The sequence below is a fragment of the Scatophagus argus genome, chromosome 20 (assembly GCF_020382885.2).
Source record: "Scatophagus argus isolate fScaArg1 chromosome 20, fScaArg1.pri, whole genome shotgun sequence".
NCBI lineage: Eukaryota > Metazoa > Chordata > Actinopteri > Scatophagidae > Scatophagus > Scatophagus argus.
The window spans coordinates 6,144,569-6,168,645 of record NC_058512.1 but is presented as its reverse complement, the minus strand read 5'-3'; the positions used below and the strand labels follow the sequence as shown (position 1 = coordinate 6,168,645).

General features: G+C 42.1%; 1 protein-coding gene across 1 annotated transcript in view; it reads right to left on the bottom strand.

Moving 5' to 3' along the window:
* The window catches only part of LOC124052011 (potassium/sodium hyperpolarization-activated cyclic nucleotide-gated channel 1), a 61,704-nt gene extending 41,562 nt beyond the window's left edge, over window positions 1–20,142 (bottom strand). Inside the window, exons 1-2 of the mRNA XM_046375861.1 lie at window positions 19,471–20,142; window positions 11,717–12,140 (exon numbers count right to left, since the gene is read on the bottom strand). Of these exons, the coding sequence (XP_046231817.1) occupies window positions 11,717–12,140; window positions 19,471–19,826 (780 nt within the window). The 5' untranslated portion in view covers window positions 19,827–20,142. The remainder of the gene's footprint in view (window positions 1–11,716; window positions 12,141–19,470) is intronic.
* Between the last annotated feature and the right edge of the window lie 3,935 nt (window positions 20,143–24,077).

The window sequence follows — 24,077 nt, the reverse complement described above, 5'->3', positions numbered from 1 at the left end:
GCAAGATGGCAAGCGTGATGCAGTTTTTGCAAGCGTCATGGAGGGGTGAAAGAGAGGAAGGGTAAGTTGTGGTTGTGCTAAGAAGGCAGTTAGAGAAGATTAGTGCCCATGTGAGAGCAGGAGGGATTTGACTGGATTGCACAGGGTGACCTGCTGTGCTCATGTAAACATCAGCAAGATGGACCCTCCCTACCACAGTTTACAGCGAGGACACACTTCCTTACAAATACTAACGCCTGATGGCTCTTAATTGAAGCTTCTTTTCCTCTTAGCATGATGTGGGAAAATGACACATTCTCTGTTAAGAACAGAAATACATTACGCTTAATAGCAATACATTAGTACTGTACATTCACAGCCCTGTGGGGGCAGTATGATATTATAAGTTAGTACAAGTGGAGCAGCTACACATTATCTAATCTCACATACCTCTGACTATGTTAGCTGTGAGCAGCATGAGTAACTACACTTGATATGCTAAATAATCTAATCTGTGCTGCCGTCACAAATGGCCATCCATAATAATACTTCTCTGTGGTGCAATAATAGTTCATCGTCCCCATACCACACTATAGAGCCTATAAATTGTTTTGCTTGGATCCATATTATCAGCTGGGCTTCAGGAGATGAGCACAGCTGCTGTCGTGACAGACTGATGAAGGGTGCTTCGGTAAATCGATCCACCACAACATTAACTCTTGGGAAGTGAAAGTAGAAGAAGCCGAAATGCTTCATTAGTTACTGATTAATTATTTTGCAGAAGGCATCATTACAGGATGTCTGCCATGAGTGTGTTAGTCCCCTCTAAATAACAAGGGATCATTATGTGGCTCACGGAAAAATCAAGTCAGTCAAGTATGGAGTGTCTGTAGATTATAAGAGCTTTTCTCAGCTAACTACCAGGGATCATCAGTGCATCTGCTTTCTTCAGTGTGACCCACCACCCACATACCTCCCTCATACACACACACACACACACACACACACACATAAACAGCAACCACCAACAACAGCAGCCCAGCGGACAAAAATAACCAAGATTAGCCTAATCTCCACACTTATCACTTTAACCCCGTCCTCCCAAGACTATATCTGTCATTTGTCTGCTTACTGTACGGTGCACACCATGCAGAAGCAAACTTGTGTTCACAGGGGATATCCCAAGGGGATGGAAAGATCAAAGCTGCTTTCACTGACTCTGTAGGGAGGGTTTACAAAAAAATGTAAATATATAATGTTTTGTGAAGATCAAAATATGACATGAATTTAAAAATAAAATTACGCTAAAAATAAGCAACACATTGTGGAGGCAAATAGCAGATCTTGTGGCGTTCTGCTGCAGGGATACTGAAACAGAAGATGGCAGAACACAAGATGGCCGAAGCATTGCTTACCAACCACTCTAATCCCCACCCTGTGTAAAACCTGGTTCCATTTATCTTATAAATATTTTATTATTATTATTAACATTAAAACAACTTTACTTTTGCATTGCATAAGAATTCGCGTCCTGTCTAGACAAGCTGTTTTCCTCTCTCTTTCTCAGTTTCTGCCTCTCTGTGTCACTGGCTTTCTGTCTCTCTGTCTTTACTGTGCGGACGTGTCTGTTTGTATCTTACATCAAATAAAAGGGCAGGACTCAGAGAGAGGCTGACACTGACAGGAAGAGATGAAAAGACCAGACAGCGATGGAGAGAGAGAGAGATGTGGGTACTCCCAGTGGAGAAGTATACAACATTTTAAATGTCATACATCAGCTTAGAGTGACAGTTTGATACAAAGTGACCTGTAAAGCCAGCAGTTGTGAGGATGCAGAGAATGCAAGCTCAGTGAATATGATACATCAGCAGTTTTTTTAAATCACATACATGGTTTAAGTTGATCAACTTCTTCAGTGGCCAAAAAGAAAACACAACACAGGATAGTGACAAAAGTATTGGGACACATCTCTTTATTACTGAATTCAGGTGTGGCCTGGAGGTGTTTTGCATGAGTTGGGCCCCTTAGTTCCAGTGAAGGGAATTCTTAGCAAACCAAGACATTTTGGACAATGCTATGCTTCCAACCTTGTGGCAACAGTCAGTAGAAGCCCCTTTTCTATTCCAGCATGACTGTGCCCCACTGCACAAAGCAAAGTCCCTAAAGACATGGTTGGGTGAGTTTGGTGTGGAAGCACTTGACTGGCTCAACCACGTCCAACACCTTTGAGATGAACTGGAACGGAGATTGTGAGCCAGGCCTTTTCATCCAGCATCAGTGCCTGAATTCACAAATTCTCTACTGCATGAATGTGCAAAAAATCCCACAGAAACACCCTCCAAGCAAAGTAGAGCCTGTTATAGCTGTATTTAGAATGTAACTGTTGGTGTTATGGTCTGGTTTCCCAATACTTTTGTCTATATAATGTAGTTTATAAGAAAGCTGAATAGCAATAGCAAATGTGCTTAGAGCTTTATTTTCTCTCTACTTCAGTCCCATGGATCTGATTAGAAACTCTGTACTCTAAAGCATATGGTCAAGCAATTAACACGCTCTACTGCAGTTAACAAGACCAACTAGCAACAGAAGGAGCACTGAGTGACTTGGCAAGGGAAAACGGGTTAAATCTACAGGGGATGAGGAGAAAAACTCTTTCTTCCAGGCTGTGGAGTGTGGGATTTTCCACCCCCATGGGCCAAGTGTGAGCTTCCCACAGTGAGCTGAGGAAGAACATGATTCAAGGCACATTATGTTCATCGTCAGAGGGCCGTGTCTTAAAACAAGGAGGACAAGAACACAGACAGCATGAGAGGGAGAAAGCACTGTCCTTCATTGTTTGTCTGCTAGACAAAATTGGACTGGAGGAGTCCATTAGGCTGTCGTGTGTGTGTGTGTGTGTGTGTGTGTGTGACTTGCTTGTTTGTGTGTGTTTGTGTGTGTGTGTGACATGGAAAACAAAAGAGAGAAATGAGCAGGGAGGGAGAGAGATATGCTTTGGAGAAGATTAATTGTGAGAAAGACAATTTGACATTTTACACACCTTAATATGTTTAATATAGCATAATCTAAAGTCAAGTAAACCAAGTCTGTAATTATGCCAATTGACAACATATGGTTTAAAAAATTATGTGGGTTGTTTTTTTTTTGTCTGTTTGTTTTTATATATATATATGTCATCTGTACAAATAATTGCAAAATAACACATTCTTGCTCGTGCTCATTTAACACTGATGATGGTGAGCACTCAGGTGACAGTGTGGGTGCCTCTTAAACATGGGAAGGTCCCCCACATGTCAAATGTGTGGCAGGCAGATTGTCACAGATAAAGACACGTGACAGAGCTCTTTAGTCCCCCCCCCAGGCTGCAACTCCCACGCACAAAACAACAAAGGTTCTGCTTTGCCTCCAACAGCCTGCCCGGTCATGCTCTGCACTGAGAAAACACAGGGTGGGATTCCCAAATCTGTTCATGGCAATGTCCACCAGATTCCTGCAATGCCCTGCAGACAACAGCAAAACATATTCATGGCTATTACCTGTTCAAATACTATTCCAGTGTGGAGCACAACCTGATTTAGATGTAATATAAGAGCACTCACAAAGTATACTGTCAGAAAGTCAAATCTGAATAAAAATGTGGTTGTTTGTTAGCTTTTTATTTCCATAAAAAGTGCTGCTGTTTTCAGGTTTGCTCAACCAAATAGGATAAAACATGCACAAACATCACTATGGAGCCTGAGCGCTGATGAAAAATGTAAGAGTGAGGAAGAGGGAAGAGTGAGCTTACTGTTTCATAGCCGAGTGCTTGGTAGTGACAAATGCAGTGTGTCCAATTATGGATACTGCTCAGTGGCATCTGAGCAGAACGGCAGCTTAATTTCTTTATATTTTGAATATATTTGGCGACAAGGCACCAAAGCAGAGACAGGTGACCCAGACAAAGCAACAGCTCAGAGCTGCTTGGAGGGTGTAGGTGGTACTGATATGATTGATGTTTCCCTGGAGTCCCATAAAAAGGCGTCTAAATGCACTAAAAATCAAACTGCCATTGTTCAGTGCATTGGACTGCGAGTTTATCGTAGCTGCAACATTTGTCCATTCTCTTTTAAGATGGATGAAATCCACTCACACCTGCACAGTAACCAGCATTTATTAACCTTCACTCTGTCTGCAAAGCTCAATTTACCATATCTCCTTCTTTAATCCATATACATAAAAAAAGGAAAACATCACTCATGACACATGAGCCGCACCTCAGATCACATCCTATGTTTGGTAAATGACATGTGCACCTACAGGCACAGAAAATTAGTGCCTCAGTGTCCCCAGCGTACACTGAATGGAAACCAGACTTTTCTTGGGACATCAAATATAAACAACCAGCTGTGCAGCATGTGATTTGTGCAGCAGCAGAAACTGGGCTAACACCTGTTCTAAAGCTGAAATAATGTCCTGGGTTGTACAACTTTCCCTGCAGCCTCATCTCACAGAGTTACTGTAAAATTCCAACAACTCTGTGCTATTTCTCTTTAAGGGACATTAAATCAAACTCAGACGTTTATCTGATTCATTTGTGTGCGAGTGATTTGCCCAAAAGTTGGTTGTCAGCTTTGATTTTATACCTTAATCTATATTTATATATTTGTGATATTCTGTGAGAACCGATATATGACAGTGAAAACAATGTTGTTTAGGAATTGAAAAGGTTGGTTGTGCTACCAAGCTGCCATATGCTACCCTGAGGCTACAAGGTATAGGAATATCCAGATCCACACACACACAAACACGTGGCTATGACACATTCCCACAACAATCCTCAACCTCACACATCAGATCAGATCAAATCACATCACGTAATAGGAAACAGTTGTATACAGTCATCAGCCAGCGGCTCTGCTCCAACACAGCTCTTTCTCAGACTCGAGTCCTGCAGCCGGTTTTCCTGCTCCTCACTACTGAATGTCTGTCCTACAACTAAATGCCATTTGAGAGCACATGGTAATGAGGCCAGGATCCTTTTAATTATCCTCCCATAAATGTCATTTGCTGTTCCATGTGAAGAATGTGTTGTATACTTTCTTTATCCTTTGTTTAAGAGCTGCAGTCACTGTGATGAATTGCATGTAAGTGCTGCTTTCAAAGAGCAGAGTGCATGTAGTGAAATGCAAACCAGCATAAAAAAAAACACAGTGGGTCACATTTAAAAACCTTTGTCCTTACTTAATTTACAAGCTGTAATTACAGACGAGAGTAGGGTCAACACAATAGAAAATCAATTATGGGAACACAGTACTGGAATCGCTGCTGATACACACAAAGATAAAGTGTAACACACACACGCTGCCTTCCTTTCTTTGTTTCTTCTCATTCTCTCTATTTCCATCTGTCATTCTGTCTCTCTTGATCTCCCTTTCAACCTAACACATGATTCAGCACTTCGTGATTCAGCACACCATCTGTGTGTGTGTGTGTGTGTGTCTGTGTGTGGTGTGTGTGTGATTATGCACCTGTGTCCCTGCATGAGACTGGGGCGGAGGCCTCAAGGCACCAAGGACTTGGCATGGCCTATTCAGAGGCAGGTGAATCAAGTCCACAGGACTCTATAAACCAAAGCCGACTAATCTCCTTTGACACCACACTGTCTGTTGCTGAGGTGGCAAATTACCGTACACACGTCTTCATCATGATCTCCTTTATTCATCTTATGATGTCTTTGTCTTCCGTCATCTCATTATGTTAATTGGCAGGAAGGTAACTTACTACATATTAATCAGTTATAGATGATCAAGCAAATAAGACAAATGTATTGTTTCCAGTTTGTCTAATGTGACAATTTGCTGTTTGAGATCATTCTAAACTGTTAATCTTAGAGTTTTTGACTGTTGGTTGAAGAGAAAAAAAGCAACTCAAAGACCAATTTAGACTCTTGGAGAATAAAATGGGTGTTTCTCAAAAGACACACAGAGGGGGGGAAAAATCATCACTTTCAACTTGTCCCTTGTCTTATAACCTTACTTCAAATTCCTGTTCTTTACATGAATGCATCTAATTTTAAAAAGTACATTCAACAGACAAAGAAAAGCTATATTTATAACAATGTATATCAAGAAACAGCTCTGAAGACCTGCCCTGGCTTTATTTCAGCAAAGAACCATAAGACGCTGTAAAAAGGTGCAGACAAACATTCACACCTCCACTGACAGTCTGTTGACACCGTGTCCAGAGTTAAAAAGGTCTGCTGTCAGACTGTCACACAATAGTATGGGTTATTTCAGCAGAGAACAAATTTAGCCAGTGTAGTCACAGTCTCCTCTCCCACACAGTGAACTAGATACCCGGGTCAGCTGGCTCACATTTTCCCCACTTTAAGATCAATTTACCAAATGAGCTTGCGAATCAAGCACGCACCTTTGCTTAGGACGAGGTATCCCTACAGACGCTATAATTAAACAAGATCACTTGCATCATGCTCTGCTGTTGGCTGCAGTTGATACTACCTACTCTTGCTAAATAGGCAGCTTAAAGGACAGATTAACCAGTTTCTTTAGCAGGCAACTGTTATCAGCGGTGAATTAATAGAACAATCTGATCTTGAGAAGTGACTCAGTCTGTTCACAGAGACAGGTTGTGCTTGTACTTTTGCATGACAGCTTTGTGATTCTGACGCTGACAAAGTGGCAGGCAGGCAGTTTTCACATGAGTAAAGGCTTCATTGCATGTGAGAGATCATAAAATAAATCGGCATACACAAAAGTATCCAGACACACCTCTTTATGGGGCTGTTTTTCAGAGGTTGAGTTTGACCCCTTACTTCCAGTGAAGGGAAATGCTTCTAACTACCAAGACATTTGGGACAACGCTATGCTTCCATCTTAGCGGGAATAGTTTGGGGAATGCTCTTTTCTATTCCAGCATGACCTTGTCCCAGTGTACAAGCAGGAAGCTGTTACAGCTACAAAGCTATCTATGTGTTTAGAATCTGATGTCATTAAAGTCCCAATACTTTTGTCTGTATGGTGTAACTGATTCGTTGGAGGCCCCACCCCACATCAGGGTGTGCATCTGATTGACAGAGGCCCCTGTAAAATGATGCTTCACAACAATATCTGTTTAACTAGAGATGTCTTATGAGGCAGTTATGGCACCTCTACTGCAGAGAAGATACTTAAATAATTTTGATTGAAGTATGTATTTTGCCACCTTATATATTTATACCTATACATACCATTTTAGCTGCCTCATATATACAATCAACCATGAACCATCACTCACAGTGGGACACAAATTAACAGTAAACTAAATGCAAAGCGACAAATATCAGGTTTACTGATTTGTTACTGAAAGACAAATTCTGCCTGGGGCCTCAGAAAGGGTACAGCCACCCCTGGGGGCTGGTATGTTGCCACAAGCCCAACCTGAGCCATTGTGCAAGAGCTGGGATCTGGCAGGAGGCCTGGTGGCTCCAATGAGCCAGATGTGGCACTGGGAGCTGTGGGAATTCTCTGCAGCAGTTTGAAAACTGTCTCTCTATAGTGTGTGTGTGTGTGTGCTTTTCTATTTCAGTTAAAAACAATTAACCAAAATCAGCACTGGATGGTTGGTATCTAAGTCGATTCCTGGTAACATAAAGTATGAAACTCTCTCCGACATTAGTAACAGCAGAACTTGGAGGAAAAAAGTGTCTGTCATGACTGTTAGGTCATTGGGATAATTAGCTCTGTATCTGAGAGGATATGAAATAATAAGGAAAACATAAGAGAAGCAGGGTTAGAACGGGAGCAGAGGGCAAAAATGTCCTTCAAAGATCTCAAAATGCTTGTGAAATTAAAGATAAAAGGGCAAAAAAACCTGTTCTCATTATTTTATTGAATTATTAAATACTCAACTATTAAATATGATTCCCATCACCATAAGTGAATGGTAGGAAACTATGACTAGGGGAGGCAACTTGAATAAGGAAATATTTAACGATTTTTTTTGTCCACATGGGGGCAGCAGAGCAAGTTGAAAATTCAACAATAACATAATCAACTTACAAAGATTAAATGTTGAACATGTTTGCAAACAGATGCCTGAATTTAAATGTACATCCACTACATGACGGCGGATTATTATCATTCATTTAAAGTTATGATTTCTGCCACCTGGTGAATATTGGTCCAGTATTCGGTCTACTTGTAGCTCTGCTTTGTTCTCCACCAACTCTTGAGGGAAAAATAAACTGCTTTGACTGCTTCTGTAATTGCTACATGCGCGTTCACATGCTTTGTGTTGTTTGTCTGCTGTTTGGTGTTAAGTACAGATGGTACAAGGTGTGTTCAAACTTTATTTTTGCTAACAGCTGCATGCTGGGGCTGACAAAGGGGCTGACGATAATTTTGTATGTGCACCTTTCTGGTGCACATACAAAACGCCTTAAACACTTTGCGTAAGCTAAGGGTAGGGTGCAGCTTATCCATGTCTTTGACTTAATCTGCATATACTATACAGTGAAAACATGCTGCTGTAACTTAGAATATTTAACTAAAGTGTTTACATAACGAATATAACGATAAATAAACCACTGACTTCCATCCAGAAAGTGTAAACAGTGTGTCAGCCTCCATTTGGTCAATGATTGTTTAAATTGTGGTTTGTTTGAGTGCACAGCGTATTTACTGCTCTGCATGACCTTCACACTGTACACCGCAATTTCCCTAAGCCCTGCACATTGCAATAATTATCCGTTAGCAAACCGATGAATAAATGATTGAACAAACACGGAGAATCATGCTTACGGATACAAACAGTATCATCTAGTAGCACCGACTGTGTCGACTGTGCAAATAGCACCTTCCTGCTGATGTAAAGGATGTAGTGTTGATGCTTCTTCAAACTATTGCATCAGATTTATATTTTCTTTATTCGCCATCGTTATTTTCCGTGGTTAATTGGCACAGCCAGATGGAGTCAACCACTACTCCTCTCTAATGAGTGACAATCGAGTGACTTGCTTAAATAAGATGCATCCGTTCCTTTGTGGGCACTAATACTGTAGCCACTCAGCTGTTTTAGTTAAACCACAATACCCAGCTGCTACTTCCCAGCACTGCTGGATTTACTGTACTGAGAGAATTGAGAGGTGAAATAAAAGGCATTCATTTTTCACATCATTTATATTTCCACTGTCTATCACACAATGCCATTAAATTCTGTTCCTGAGAGGTAAAAATGAAGCTCGCGAGGCCTGTTGAGCTGCAGCTTCTGCCTGCTCCAGACCTTTAACAGGTGCTGGCATTAAGATCTCTGAAAAATCTAGAGGAATAGCTGTAAAAGAGAACGTTGGCAAAACAACAAATCTGACTTAGCCCAGTTCTGACTGTCCAGCCTGCGCTGATTAAATAACGGGCCCTCTTTACTTCGCAGATGGAGGGAAGAGATGGTGACAAAGTGAAGATGGAGGCAGGGAGCACACAACAGATGAAGGAATGACGGACATGCATGCTAGGAGATGATTTATTGTCAAAACTCACTGTCTGAATAACTAACTGAGTCCATCCCAAGGCTGATGTAATGATGGTTCACTGCCTGGAACTCATTATGATGGCAGAAGTCTACATTTGTATCTCCATTAAAGCACTAATCCCGCGTCCTACACCTAACATGTTACGACAGTTTGGAATTTTTCCACCGAGTGCCTTTTCTTTCCTCTCACGTCTCCTGTGGACGTGTCTGATTCACTGTTGCTTTATTTTTCCGTGCGTCTCTCAATGTGGTTTCCCCCAAATAAATGACTATGTTGTTTCAAAGCATACATAGGTCAGACACAACGTTTTAGAGAAAGACAGTGCTGAAGGGGCATGACATGCCATGAGGGAGCGAGAGCAGCATACGACGGGGGAGAGAAGGGGAGGACCAGGGAGGAAAAAAATGGCAGAGTTTGATAAGCAGAAAGACAAAGAGAAATGACTTAGCGTGAGAGAAAGATGAACTGGAAGCGCAGGGCTCTTGTATCCAAGCATTATGACACATCCCTATACTGCACTGCACTGCCTCCCTGCATGCTCACTGCAGATTTTCATTAACCTTGCGGCACCGTCTATTTGTGTTCCTAACCTGGCCCATACCATCTCATCCTCCCACTGCATACAGCAAACTGAGCAGCATTATAAGACACAGCGCTGTCCTATCTGAAATGCATAATCAACTTCCTACACAGTGTGCATAATAAGACACTAACGCCGAGCAACTGCAGTCCATATGGTGCTCACTTTTCAGAATATGGTGTGTGTTGTCAGTGTGCGTGTATCCCACAGTAAACTTCACATTTAGGAAAGCTCGAATCATGCTTTTCTGAACCATGAAAAATGCTTTTGTTTTCCAAATGCCACGTTATGCAGTAAGGGCAACAGTTTAAAACACACACTGACAGAAAAATAGAAGCAACCATAAACACTATAAAAGTCTGCTGCCTCATTGGTACTCAAGCACAAAGATGATCTTTTCCTGCTCCATAAATGTTCACTGATCCATAGCAGGGCTGGGAATTGGACACGCTGCACAATTTTGCCATTTATACTTAAGTTCTGGGCTGATGTTTATGACTATAACTGTCATTTTTAGCTAATATTTACAGGTTCATAACATTTAGTTTGTCAGATGCATCTTTCTGCATTAAATGATCTATTTTTCCTCTTCCTTCCTTTGTTACTGATGTCTTATTGAACAACGCAGTATGTGCACTTTAAAGAACAGGAGATCCAGTTGAGCCCTGACAGCAACATGATCTGCTTCAACCGGTGTAACAAACAGCACGGATAACAGCAGCGATAATAACAGGAGAGTCAGACAAAAAGGGACAGACGGGAAACCGTGGGGCAAGGACGATAAGGACGAGGTGACAGACAGAGAGAGAGAAAGAGAGGCCCTGTTATGGTCAACCATTTACATTTTATCTACCCTGCATTTCAAATCAAACTTAACGTCACTGCTTTGGCCGTGATGTCTAAACAGTATCCGTCTCCTGGAGTGGTTCAGACATGATAGCACAATCTTTCGATCAGTGAGTGTGTAATGAAACCGTTACCGGGACAAGGAGAAGACTAGCGCTTTGTGAAATACTCTGAGTCAGGAAATGCAAGGACTCGATGGAGGGTAATAATGCAGTACTCTCAGTTATAACCAGTGAGCTTTAAACCTTGCCAGTGATTACACACTAAATCCACTAGAGGCGTCTAAAACAGCCACACCAACGATACATTGAGAATGGAGGTTGTTTAGAGTCTGGTATGCATTACCTTTGTGCAGATAGTGTTATACTGTCTTGGTACTACAGGCTAATTGACTAATGTATATTTAGCACTGGATCCAAATGTATCCACTATACAGTGAAAAACAAAGAAAATGTCTTGGGTTTTTTCTGAATAAAAAAAGAGGCAATTACCTTTGATTTCTGATTCTGAATTAATTTCACCCATCAATGGGCTGAAACTGACGTTAACACTTGTTATCCACAGATCAGCCTTCTGACCAATGGTGATTGACAGCACCTATTAGTCTTACACATGCACAACTATATCTGTGCATTAACCTTTCAAGGTTGTTGCTGTGTGGCTGGGAAAAGTATCCATGCAGTGAACGACCAGACAGCACAGAAACACAAACAACCATAACTCTCTTATTCTGCTGTCTTTTAAAGACCCCTTTTCTTTTGCTTGTCTTACTGCTCAGTGATATACACAGACAAACACGTACATACCTCCTCCCACTGATGTATGTATCTGATGAGTCGGGACAGTCTCAACAGACGCAGAAGACTGAGGATCTTGGTGAAGCGGACGATTCGCAGAGCTCGAGCTGTTTTATATACCTCCGAGTCAAAGCCTTTCTCTACTATTAAAAAGATATAATCCACTGGAATGGAGGAGAGGAAGTCCACCACGAACCAGCTCTTTAGGTAATTCATCTTGATGACCTTGGGGTCGAGGATGATCTCGGAGCTCTCCTCGTTGACGATCCCCGTCCTGAAGTTCATGACCAGGTCCACCAGGAAGATGGTGTCTGAGGCCACATTGAAGACCAGCCAGGTGGTGGTAGTCTGCTCTGAGAAGAAGGTTATTCCCACAGGAATGATGATTAGATTCCCCATCATCATGATGAGCATTATCAAGTCCCAGTAGAACCTGCAGAACGACACACATGAATCAATAATGTAACGACTGTGTTTTAGGAAGTTAATGCATGTTTCCATACATAGCTGTTAAGTGTGAGGCTAGAAAGCATTAGAGTAAAAAATTAAAAGAAAAAAAAAGAATAAGCAGCAACTCTGGAAAACAGCACTAATACTGTGCTTTGAAATATGTAATATAATAATATAATATAACGTTTGCTAATTAGCCCTGAACACAAAGAACAGCTAAGGCTGATGGTTATGTCATTAGTTGAGCAAGCATTTGGTCATAAACCAAATTAATGGACAAATAAAAATATTTAAACTGATGATAACACTCAATGAAAACTCAGTGGATCAGTAAGTGCAAAGTCAATTCATCCTCAGGTGAACCAAATTCCACGATCATCCATACAATAGTTATCGAGACATTTCATTCACGACCACAAATGTAAATATAATGGGCGAAAACATACAAGAGGATTCAAAGTCAGCAGGATTAATCGTCTGGGGACCATGAAGATCTGTCCAACATTTGACCGCATTTGCTGACACTGTGTCTGAATAACTAACAATAATCAGCAGTTAATTCCTCTCACTGAGGTCTATGAATGTGTAGAGGGTCTTGGGTTCTTGTATGCTATGATTACGTTCTCTCGTCTCAGTCTTTTGCAAGTCAGGACCCCAACTATGACTCAAAGATATCACAAAATGTTCTGCTAGCACTTACTGTATTTATTCAGGGCCCTGTTAGAAAGAGACCTTCACATCCTTCCTGGCTGTGTTAATGTCCCTGCCCTCTGTCTTGTGAAGAACAGAGCCAGAAGTGATTCATCAGCACCCTGCTCTTTTCACAAAGTGTCCTGGGCCTCGATAAAGGCCAAGCAACCATGAATGAAAATAGATGCTTTCAGGAATCCTATCTTGTGCTAAAAACTCTTAGCTGACGCCATGCCTGCTGCCTGACTGCCTGACTGCCTCTGCTCAGCCTTGCTGATCGTCCATCGCGGTGGCTGAAGATGAAAATGGACTGGCTGACTGGTTGGCAGGCTGCCTGTCTGGCTGGCTGGCACACCAGCCACTCGGTAATGGATCTGTTTGAATGAATTAAGATGGGGCCTTGGCTTTATAAATATCCATAGATCATGTGTCGGATAATTGTCTTCACTTCGACTAAACAGCATTCATCTTGGTGGTTCATAATATCCACCGTAGGTATTTTTACACCAGCGGGCATTTAACGGGGCCCTATGGAATAGACTCTTCATATAGAGAGCCTTGACTTAACACTTTGAATGGGGCATCAAAGCACAGAACATGACACAATACAACATGCTTCAGCAACAATAAGGGCTGAAACTGTAGGATTTGACTTCACCTTATGAGGACGAGGATGATGATGATGATGCCCCTTCAGTCGTCACATTTAAATGTTTAATTAGAGGCTGAGGAGAACAAATATGCTATGATTCATTCATTTCAACTGCTTCTTAACAAGATCACTGCAAAGAACTCTTCATGTCTGAGAAGAACAAGAACAAAGATAAAACATATTTTTAGGGGTCTTATTAATTTGTCGAAGGCAGGATTTAGTTGAGATAGTTTAAATAATCTTTGGTTTAAAAAGAGAGTCATATTAGAATTAAGAGAAAAATAGAAAAATCAACTCAAAGTCAAAGTTCTGAACCTGAAATACTCCAGAAGTTTTAAGTGATAAATCACAGTTGTTTCCTGCTCATATTACCATAATAAAAAGCGAAAAGAGTGCCCACATATTTCTGTTTCTCTCATGACTTGGGTGGGAGGTATTTATACTGTACACGACCTCGAAGACACCCACTTATCTAATGAATAAAACATTACGTTTCACTTCTAGAACTGGAAACGATAAAATAGCGGACCACAAGACATGCTGCATTTGAAAGAAGTTGTTTGCAAAGTTAAATATTAGAGAAAATCTCTAAAAAAAATGTACAGAGCATTTCAAATGTTTGAGTACTAACTCATTTTAAGGCAGTTGCCCGCTTTTCATCTCAAAGAGCCAGTCACGAAGTGTGCCAATGCAGTCATCTCCAACAGCAGCGCTCGGCTCTTGCTGCATCATCGTCTTAAGCTTTTGCTTCAGTGCCCCCACTCAGAGAATGAACCCAGTCCCAGTTAAACCAGTAGCTGACAGCAATACACCCAGCCGTAACTGCAGCTCCTACTCCATCAGTGTACTTAGTCAGCCAGGCCCTTGGACCCACCAAAAACAGGAGCTGGGAGCTGCTGCAGAACCCCCCCACCCCAATCCACGAATCCAAAAAGCACCGATGATCTGTGAAGTAGCTACCACCTCCACTGTTGATCAAAGAACCATCTCCAGCCGAGGCAGAGGAGTCATCATCCTGGCCCGAATCAAGCCGGCTCATTTCTTCTTGTAGGTTTCCTCCCTACAACAAGCGCTCCATCATAATCAATGCCAGACCTCTCCTGCCAAGCAACAGAGGGAACCCCACACAATCTTACTCAGCACAGGCCGGCGCTATCCAATCTGCAATGTAACGAGTACACCGCATGTGCAAGAGGTCACATACTGAACTGATGCACACAGATCAAATAAAGGGAGGTAACGTCATTCTGTTTCACCTCCTTCTCTGTTTGCATCAGCTGCAAAGCAGACTTTACTTCATCCTTAAAACTTTATATAGAAGCATTTCCTTGTAAAGGGACTGTGAAATTGGCATTATTAAAGTTGACCCTCTGACCAACTGAATCCTCAAATTGAGGAATGTATGAATGAATAAAAACATGTTACGTTCAATGACCTGGTGAAGTTGCCTGGAAAGACATTGATTTTACACTCAATACATTGAAGGCTGAATGACACGTTTAAATGATGGTGAGAAAGAAGAGCAATGTGGCATTTTAACTATGATCAACTTCATAACTTCGTAATGGCTAAAACACACTCATTTGTCTTGGTCAAGCGGACGCGCTCTTTATGACAGACTCCTAAAGAAAACATCACTGAGAGTCTTTTAGACTACCACAAAGGCCTCTCCTTAGCATAACCAGGGGTGTGTGAGGCCGTGCATGAGGCCTCTCTAAAAATCTATGAATAATGAATATTACTAACCTGCCATTAATCTTTAAGCAGCCACTGTGTACAAAGAATATGTTGGATATTGAGTTTCAAACACTCCCTCAAAGCGATATAAAGCCCGTGTGAATAGTGGTGTCATTCATGGGCTGTACTTACGTAAGACTTTTCATTAAAAGACCATACAGTGTTGTTTTCTCTTTTTGGTTCTGCTGCAGCATACAAATCGGTAATGGTAAATGTTTAATTACATGAACATGAAAGGTTGCTAGTGTTGCTAGCAAAAACCCAACAAGAGAAAATAATAATATGTAGAGTTAAATTAAGCCCTACAGTAGAGAAGCATACAGTGGTATGAAAAAGTTTGGGCACCCCTGATCATTTTCAGGATTTTCCTTTATAAATCATTGGTTGTTCGGATCAGCAATTTCAGTTAAATATATCATATAGCAGACAAACACAGTGATATTTCAGAAGTGAAATGAAGTTTATAGGATTAACAGAAAGTGTGCAACAATTACTTAAACAACATTAGGCAGGTGCATAAATTTGGGCACCCTTGTTGTTTTATTGATTTGAGTACCTTTAGCACTAATTATTGGAACACAAAGTTTGTTTGGTAAGCTCATTGACCCTTGACCTACATACACAGGTGAATCCGATCATGAGAAAGGGTATTTCAGGTGGCCAGTAGCAAGTTGTTCTCCCTTTTGCATCTTCTCTGAGGAGTGGCAACATGAGAGCCTCAAAACAACTCTCAAATGACCTGAAAACAAAGATTGTCCAACATCATGGTTTAGGGAAAGGATACAAAAAGCTGGCTCAGAGATTTAAGCTGTCAGTTTCCACTGTGAGGAACATAGTGAGGAAATGGAAGACCACAGGCACAGTCCTAGTTAAGGCCCGGAGTGGCAGGCCAAGAAAAATCTCTGATAAGCAGAGGCGAGGAATGGTGAGAACGGTCAAACTCAACCCACAGACCAGCTCCAAAGACCTACAACATGATCTTGCTGCAGATGGTGTCACTGTGCATCGTTCAACTATTCAGCGCACTTTGCACAAGGAGATGCTGTATGGGAGAGTAATGCGGCGGAAGCCTTTTCTACGCACATGCCACAAACAGAGTCGCTTGAGGTATGCTAAAGCACATTTGGACAAGCCAGCTTCCTTTTGGAATAAGGTGCTGTGGACTGATGAATGTGAAATTGAGTTATTTGGACATAACAAGGGGCGGTATGCATGGCGGAAGAAGAACACAGCATTCCAAGACAAACACTTGCTACCCACAGTAAAATTTGGTGGTGGTTCCATCATGCTGTGGGGCTGTGTGGCCAGTGCAGGTACTGGCAATCTTGTAAAAGTTGATGGTCGCATGGATTCCAGTCAGTATCAGCAGATTCTTGCCAACAATGTTCAAGAATCAGTGACAAAGTTGAAGTTGCGCCGGGGCTGGATACTTCAACAAGACAACGACCCCAAACACTGCTCAAACTCTACAAAGGCATTCATGCAGAGGAACAACTACAACGTTCTGGAATGGCCATCTCAGCCCCCAGACCTGAACATTATTGAAAATCTGTGGTGTGATTTAAAGCGGGCTGTCCATGCTCGGAAGCCATCAAACCTGACTGAACTGGAGATTTTTTGTAAAGAAGAATGGTCAAAAATACCTTCAACCACACTCCAGACCCTCATTGGAAGCTATAGGAAGCGTTTAGAGGCTGTTATTTCTGCAAAAGGAGGATCTACGAAATATTGATGTCATTTTTCTGTTGTGGTGCCCAAATTTATGCACCTGCCTAATGTTGTTTAAGTAATTATTGCACACTTTCTGTTAATCCTATAAACTTCATTTCACTTCTGAAATATCACTGTGTTTGTCTGCTATATGATATATTTAACTGAAATTGCTGATCCGAACAACCAATGATTTATAAAGGAAAATCCTGAAAATGATCAGGGGTGCCCAAACTTTTTCATACCACTGTATTAGCTTTAAAGCTGCAGTAAAAGAGAAGCAGCCAAAGCAAGGGCACGCTTGCATCTCCTTTGTTTAGGCATCAGCATGATAGGTAGCTTGAAGCATCATAAGCTCAAGGCGCTGTACAACTTACAAGCCAGTCTCATTGCCACAGACGGGTTGTGTCTTTAAATCAGCTGGAGGACAATGGCTTGGTATGAAAAACCGCCCTTTGGAAAATGTCATGAGGAAGAAACCTCAGGGTGGGGACGAGTTAGACGAACATCTTCTAATAGTAGGAATAAAAGGGCCAATCTCCTTCAGCACAGATGAAATCACAAAATCCCCACTGATGGTCCAATTTGTCTTTTTTCTTCTCTCTTATCTTGTCTTTTTTAGAATATGCTGCATTCACGCTGCACATGTATTGTGATGACATGATCCATTGTTTCCCATTATGGAGACTTATTTTCTTGCACTTTTCCTATAAATTCTTCCCCACTTACAACAATGCTCAACCTACAGTACATAACAAATATAGCCCATCCCCTCTGGACAACCAATGAATTACTAGACTACTTACTAACTGCTAACAAAAAATGTGTGCATATCACTGAATTGTTCACGACCTGCGCTTTGGCCATTTTAAAGAGGGAGGCTTGGGGGGGGGTCAATCTCCTTACATAATTGTTTTCAGAGACTGTTAAGCTCATTGACTGTTGTGTCGTGCTACTAATCCGTTCTTGCCCACCATCATCGTACATCTGTGTGTGCATATGGGCATGTGCCTGCGTCTTTGCACAGGTGAGGGCAGGACATTCTAGTAATCTTTTCTCCTGTTTGATTGCTCTATATGCCAAGTGCAGTTGAGAGCTGTGGGGATAGTTGCGTTACAGTATTTGCGTATATAAATAAATAAAAGCGAGGCAAAGCTACACAGTCATGCAGGCCAGTGGAAGTGCAGTGGAACTTTCAGTGCACCACTTCTTGGTTTTAATTCAGTGTGCAGACTCCCAGCAGCTCTGATTCAGCGGCGGGAGCAGCAGAGACACACACAGTGCTGCATACTCAGGCCTGCTCTGAGTTCAGGACCACGGACAGCTCTAACGTGCCCTGGCACGTTACATGTACCTTCAGTGGAAAACCGGCATGATTGTCACCATCAAGCTGTGCCAAGGGACAGTGGTGCAGAGACTGGGCCAGATGAGATGCTTAATTGGTCAAGTAGTGAGCTGTAAACACGCAGCTTGTGGTGCCCTGGCTGTACTTGATCTCATTTGTTTACCATTTGAACGCAATGTGCTAGAACTGTAAAACAAATGGGAAGCAGTTTGTTTCAACTCAAACAGACTGGGGATGGTTTGCTACAGTGTTTACGTGATGATACAGGCAGTGGGAAAAATGACAAGCCAAAGGCAAAATCAAAACCAGTAGTCATGTCCAGTGTGGCGTTTAGGGAACAGTCAAGTGAAGGAAGCATATGACAATGATGCTTCTGCAGCTCATTCACATTCCATCACATTCGCTGCAGCTTCAAAAACACATCACTCATTCATTAGTGCTGTCAAGCGTCCGCAGCCGCTACGATCACATCAAAACACGGGTGTTTTTCCTTCATTCGCCTGCGCAATTTGACCGTATTCTGTGCGTTTTTTCGCACACAGGCCCGTCGTCTTATATCGCCGCCTACAATGAAATGTTTACAACCGTGCTGGTGCAATGGCATTGTCACGTTGTGTCCAGGTATTGTCGCCCCTGCACGGGGATGTGTCGCAATGAGGACCTGACACTGTGCTGTTATTGTGGAACTGTCTGAAAAGGGACGCTTGTGTATATGAGTGAGTGAATGTGTGTGTGTGTGTGTGTGTGTGTGTGTGTGTGCGCGCGCGAGTGTTTTCAAATCATGACATTCACCATCCTTTTTCCAAGGACATTTCTCCGATGCACCTTTGAGAGCCTTAATGCGTCCCTTATGTGTTGCATTAAAAAATGCCGCAATGAAACACACACACACACGCGCACACACACACACACACACACACACACACACACACACTGGCTGAGCACATTTTGTCAGTGAAGCCTTGCGCCGGCGGAAGCCTGATTGCCTAAATACAGAGGTAGATTAGCGTATGCGCTTCGGGGCAGCTTGTGCGTGTGCCGATGACAGAGCGTTATGTGTGAAAGTGTATAGCTTGCAGACCCCAGGGTGACGGGAGGGGTGGATAAAAAGGGAAGGGAGGGGAGGGGAGGCGGGTGTGGGGGTGAGGTGCGTGAGCAGGTGTCTTTTCCAGCCCTTACCTAAAATCGCTATACGGGTGAATGATCCAGTATCCGGCCGTTTGAACCCTCTCTTGCTCTTTCTCCACGGCTTTCTGACTGCCGAACATACGCAAGGAGAACTTATTGACTCCGGGCTGCATCATGGCCCCAAATTGCCTCTGCATAAAACCATGTTGCCTGGCCGCCCCCTCCAGATCATCAAAACCGACCATGGCCTCTTCCCGCTCCCCCTTGAAGCCCACTGAGTTGCCGTGGTCCTTCATGTTCTGGCTCCCCGTGTTATTTTTCTGTATCGAGTCTTGCCTCTGAAAAACATTATTCCCATCAGCCTTCTCCTCCTTGCTGCTGGAGAACGAATTAGATTTGTCTTCCATGGTGTTTTTAGTCTTGCCGTTTTTCTCTGTGGCAAAGCGTTCCGTCTCCTGCTCGGGAGGGCTGCGCGCTAAACTCGAGGGGGACCCGCCGTGAGCTCTCCAGTGTGTTTTCTTTTTTTTTCTTGCCTTTTCCTTTTTTTTATGTCCTTCAAAGTGTTCAAGCTCCTCTGCCTTCAGTGCGAGTGCTGCAAACTGAGACAGAGTGCCCGAGAACCCGGTGGATCAGGTTTCTTGGGTTACCGCCATCTACCGACGGCCCCGGCTTCTGCCGTCCAAAGCCTCTGCCTCGTCTCACTTCGCACGGCACTGCGGTTTAACTGGCACATGCCCCTGCACCTTATTTACATAATGTGGCTCATGATAGTCCCCCCCACACCCACCGCACACCTCTCTCCTTCAGCCCCCCCCCCCCCTCTGTCATCACTTTCACACATGGCAGGAGGAAGCCAATATTGTAGCAGCGCAGCGAATGTAATTCAGTGATGAGCTGTATGATTTATTTTTCTCAAATCAGCTGATACGGCACGTCTGCTTCCTGGCGATAGGTCTATACCTACTGAGGAGCGATAATAGAAGACAACACGGTGAAACAGATTGTAATGTCGGTGTGATCGTACTTTGAGCCAGTGGTCATATGAGAAAACTAGTTGAACATCTTGTGGATATCACACCTTTTAAGGTGTTGCAGATACGAGCCAACATTTAGCGCGCGAGGGCTGTACTGTAGCCTCGTGTCTATAATAAAGTTAGAAGAAGCACTTGTTTGCAGAGGTTACTTTTTCAAGCATCTTGAGCTTGTAATGCCTGCATAATGCATTGTGGCATACTAATTTAGGGGTGACAAACTACTTCTCTAACTTACAGACTTTAAATCAACATATTTGCTTTCTCACACATTTTTGGCCAGAAATGTATTAGAGTACAGGGTTCATTGTAATGATAAAACAGCCACTTGTTCCTGGGGCACCAGTCAAAAAAATAAAACAACACAAAAAATAAATAAATAAAATAATTAAATAAAAATCACAAATTAAATTCTTGCATTCATTATGTTCCTAAAGTATAAGTATAATCAAGATAATGTGTTCAAAGTATTAAAAGCAGAACCCAATGCAGAAAAATGAGAAAAGTTAGATTGTTGATTGTTGATTGTTGTTAGATTGTTGGTGCCAGTTTCCCAGAGCTCAAAGTGACACATTCACAATGATTATCCTGTCCGATCAACACTCCAAAACTCAAAGTTGTAAATAAATAACTAACATTTGGTATAATTTAGAAGAGCAGAAAAAAATTATAAAAACAAATATCATGAGAATAATCATATTAATACACTTGAAGATGCAAACTGACTTCCAGTTATCAGTCCTGTACTCTACATGCCGTCCAGGATTTTTGATTTATGACAAAACAGAACACCATGAAAAAGACTTCATTTGTAATTTAACTAGCAACTAAAACATGTAATACCAGAAAGAGCGCAATATTTTCCGCTAAAGTCTAGTGCAGTCAAAGTACAAAGTGGCATGAAGAGAAAATACTCAAGTACAAGTACCTTAAAAGTACTTCAGAAAATGTAATTTCATTCTACTGCTGAAAAAAGTCAGAACAAGGAAAACAGACGAAGGGAAAAGAAACACAGATTGGATGGAGATCGAATCACAAAGCAATGAAAGAGGTCTCTGCCGGTGAATGAAGTGATGGGACAGGATTATTTATCACGCAGGTTGCAGAGAGCAGGAGTAATGATATTTGAAAGCCACACGCAGTAGATAAACCTTAGAGATGAAACAATTTGTCAGTCGTTAATCAAACTAATTTTGTCAAACATTCACGTTAAATCCAGCCTCTCCAACATTATGATCTGCTGCCCTCTTTTATTTTTAAATCTCTTTAAATGGCACATCTTTGGGTTTTTCTTTGTTTTGAGTATTTTGATGATATGGGCTGGAGATGGGGATGATTTTGTATCTGCTAATAATTGTCAGACTAAGTAACAGTGGATAAAGTGAACACACACACAGATGTTCAGTCTTATAGGAAGAGGCCCATTTTAGTCAAGACAAGCAGAACTTCATTTCTCCCCATGCAGGTAACGGGTTGTGAGCAGTAATAACACACAATATCGCACATTATCAACAGCTGAGGAGAGAAATGGCAGAGGGTTCAGAAGAGTGTTTGAATCTGCTGGGTTTGGCAAGCGACTATTTGAAGTGAGGTCTGAAACTCTAGGTGCAGAAAAAATCAACTCAGTAAAACATATGTAGAAAAAAGTCCTCAGGGCTCTGTCAACAGCAATTTAACCAGCTTCCTTTCTCACACAGCATCGCAAAACTCAGATTATTATCACTTATGAGTGGCCAAGAGGGCCTATTTGGATCTAACATCTAAATTCAAAGCACATATTCCTTGGTGTTTGTCATGTTTAATTCCAGAAAAGTTTCTTGACACCAAGCAGGACCAGGCGACATTTCATCCTCCTTCAGCAGGCTCACTGCAACTCACTGTGTGATGGTTTTCAATCTCACTGCGGCAATCATTAGCGTACAGGATGTATAGGAGAGGAGAGAGGACACAGCCCCTGGGGGAAAGTGGCCCAAGTTGAGCCAGCGAAATGGAAATTCACTCTCTTTCTGTCTGTTGGTGAGGAAGGAACTAAGATCCAGCCAACAATGTGATGTCCAACCCACAACACTCAGCAAGCTTGTCCACCAGCAGGTAAGGCTATGGAGGATGGTGTTAAACACTGATGGGTAGTCCAGCCTGTTCTTCAAGTCAAGCAGAGTTCTAATTACATTCTTGTTCAATGTGCAAACTCCAACAGGTCGAGATGATGCTCCAGCCTGTCCAGAAGTTTCTTTTTGATCCAGTGACTTCACAAGTGAGGTCAAAGCCACAGGCCTGCAGTCATTCAAACTCTTAGGATGGCTGTTTTTGCTGTGAGAACTCTTGGGTTACTTCCACACTTCGGGAACCCTCTTCTGACAGAATCACATATTTGATATAGAATTAGACATTGTGCCTATTTGATCAGTACAGGACACCTTTTGTGTGTAGCCCACTTTAGCCATCTTAATTTCTTTTTGTAAAACATTTCGCTCAGGCAAGTTAACTTTTTTGAGTGCGTGATTTTGCTTGTTTAACAACACCTTTTGCTCACTCGGGAGTTAGCTGTTCGGATTGATCTTAACTACATTTTCAGGGAGAACAATGTCCTCACAGTATGATACCCATGAGCTGACCACTTCTGTGAGTTCATTAATGTCCCGAAATGATTCAGTGAACTCCTCCCACACAGCCCAGACTGCCTCGCAGCTTCAGCGTTGCCTCCTCTGACCACAGTTCACCTTTCTGGTGAGCGCTTTCCCGCTCTGTAGGCATGCATGATATGCTGGAAAAAGTTGCACACAATTGTGGTCAGTCATACCCAGCGGGGGGGTGTGGGATAGATTTGGAGGCATGACACAACAGCCCATCTGCTGTAGACTAAGATCCAGGGTATTTGTATGGGAGTCGTGCCTTCTGCAGGGGAAATCCACATGGGCGACATCCATCAGCAGCAAAACATGTTTTTCTCACCGTCATTGGCACAACATAAAACTACAAGTATGTGATAAATACATTCTGAACTATCTACGCATGACTTTCCATGTCAGCAACCAGCTAGATACTTTGAAACACCTTAAACTTTCATGCCACAGTTACCACAAAGGACAAATTTAGCAGCCTAAAGAGTTTACATTCTATAAATAAAATAAAACAAATGGTAGGTAATTTATCAGCTGATTCCATTTTTTTTAGACTCTAAATAAATCTTCAGCATTTCACTCCAGAGCAATAAGCATTTTCAAATCTGATACTTTTGCCAACATCATTTCAACATAAAACTGTTTTTTGAACTTGAGAAGATTGGTTTGGTTCAGCACAAAAATATTTTGAGTAGAGTTATGTTGTGGTTTAAAACATTGTGATTTAGGTTGAATATACTGAAGAAGCTTAGCGGTGGTTCGAGCAGGAAGACTATCTTCATGCTAACTCATTTTTTACAACCTCTCTTTGCCCTTTTCCACCTCAGTCTCAGTTTCACCTTGGCAATTCACTCTTTCAGTTAAACCTATCATATTCTCCCACGACCTCCTTGAGCCAATCATCTTTTTGCTGTCAAACAGTTCCACTCTCTGTTGCAGTCAGTTGTCATTTCAGTCAAATTGATACGACCCTCTTTCACCCCGTTCACTTCCAGTCCTCATCACA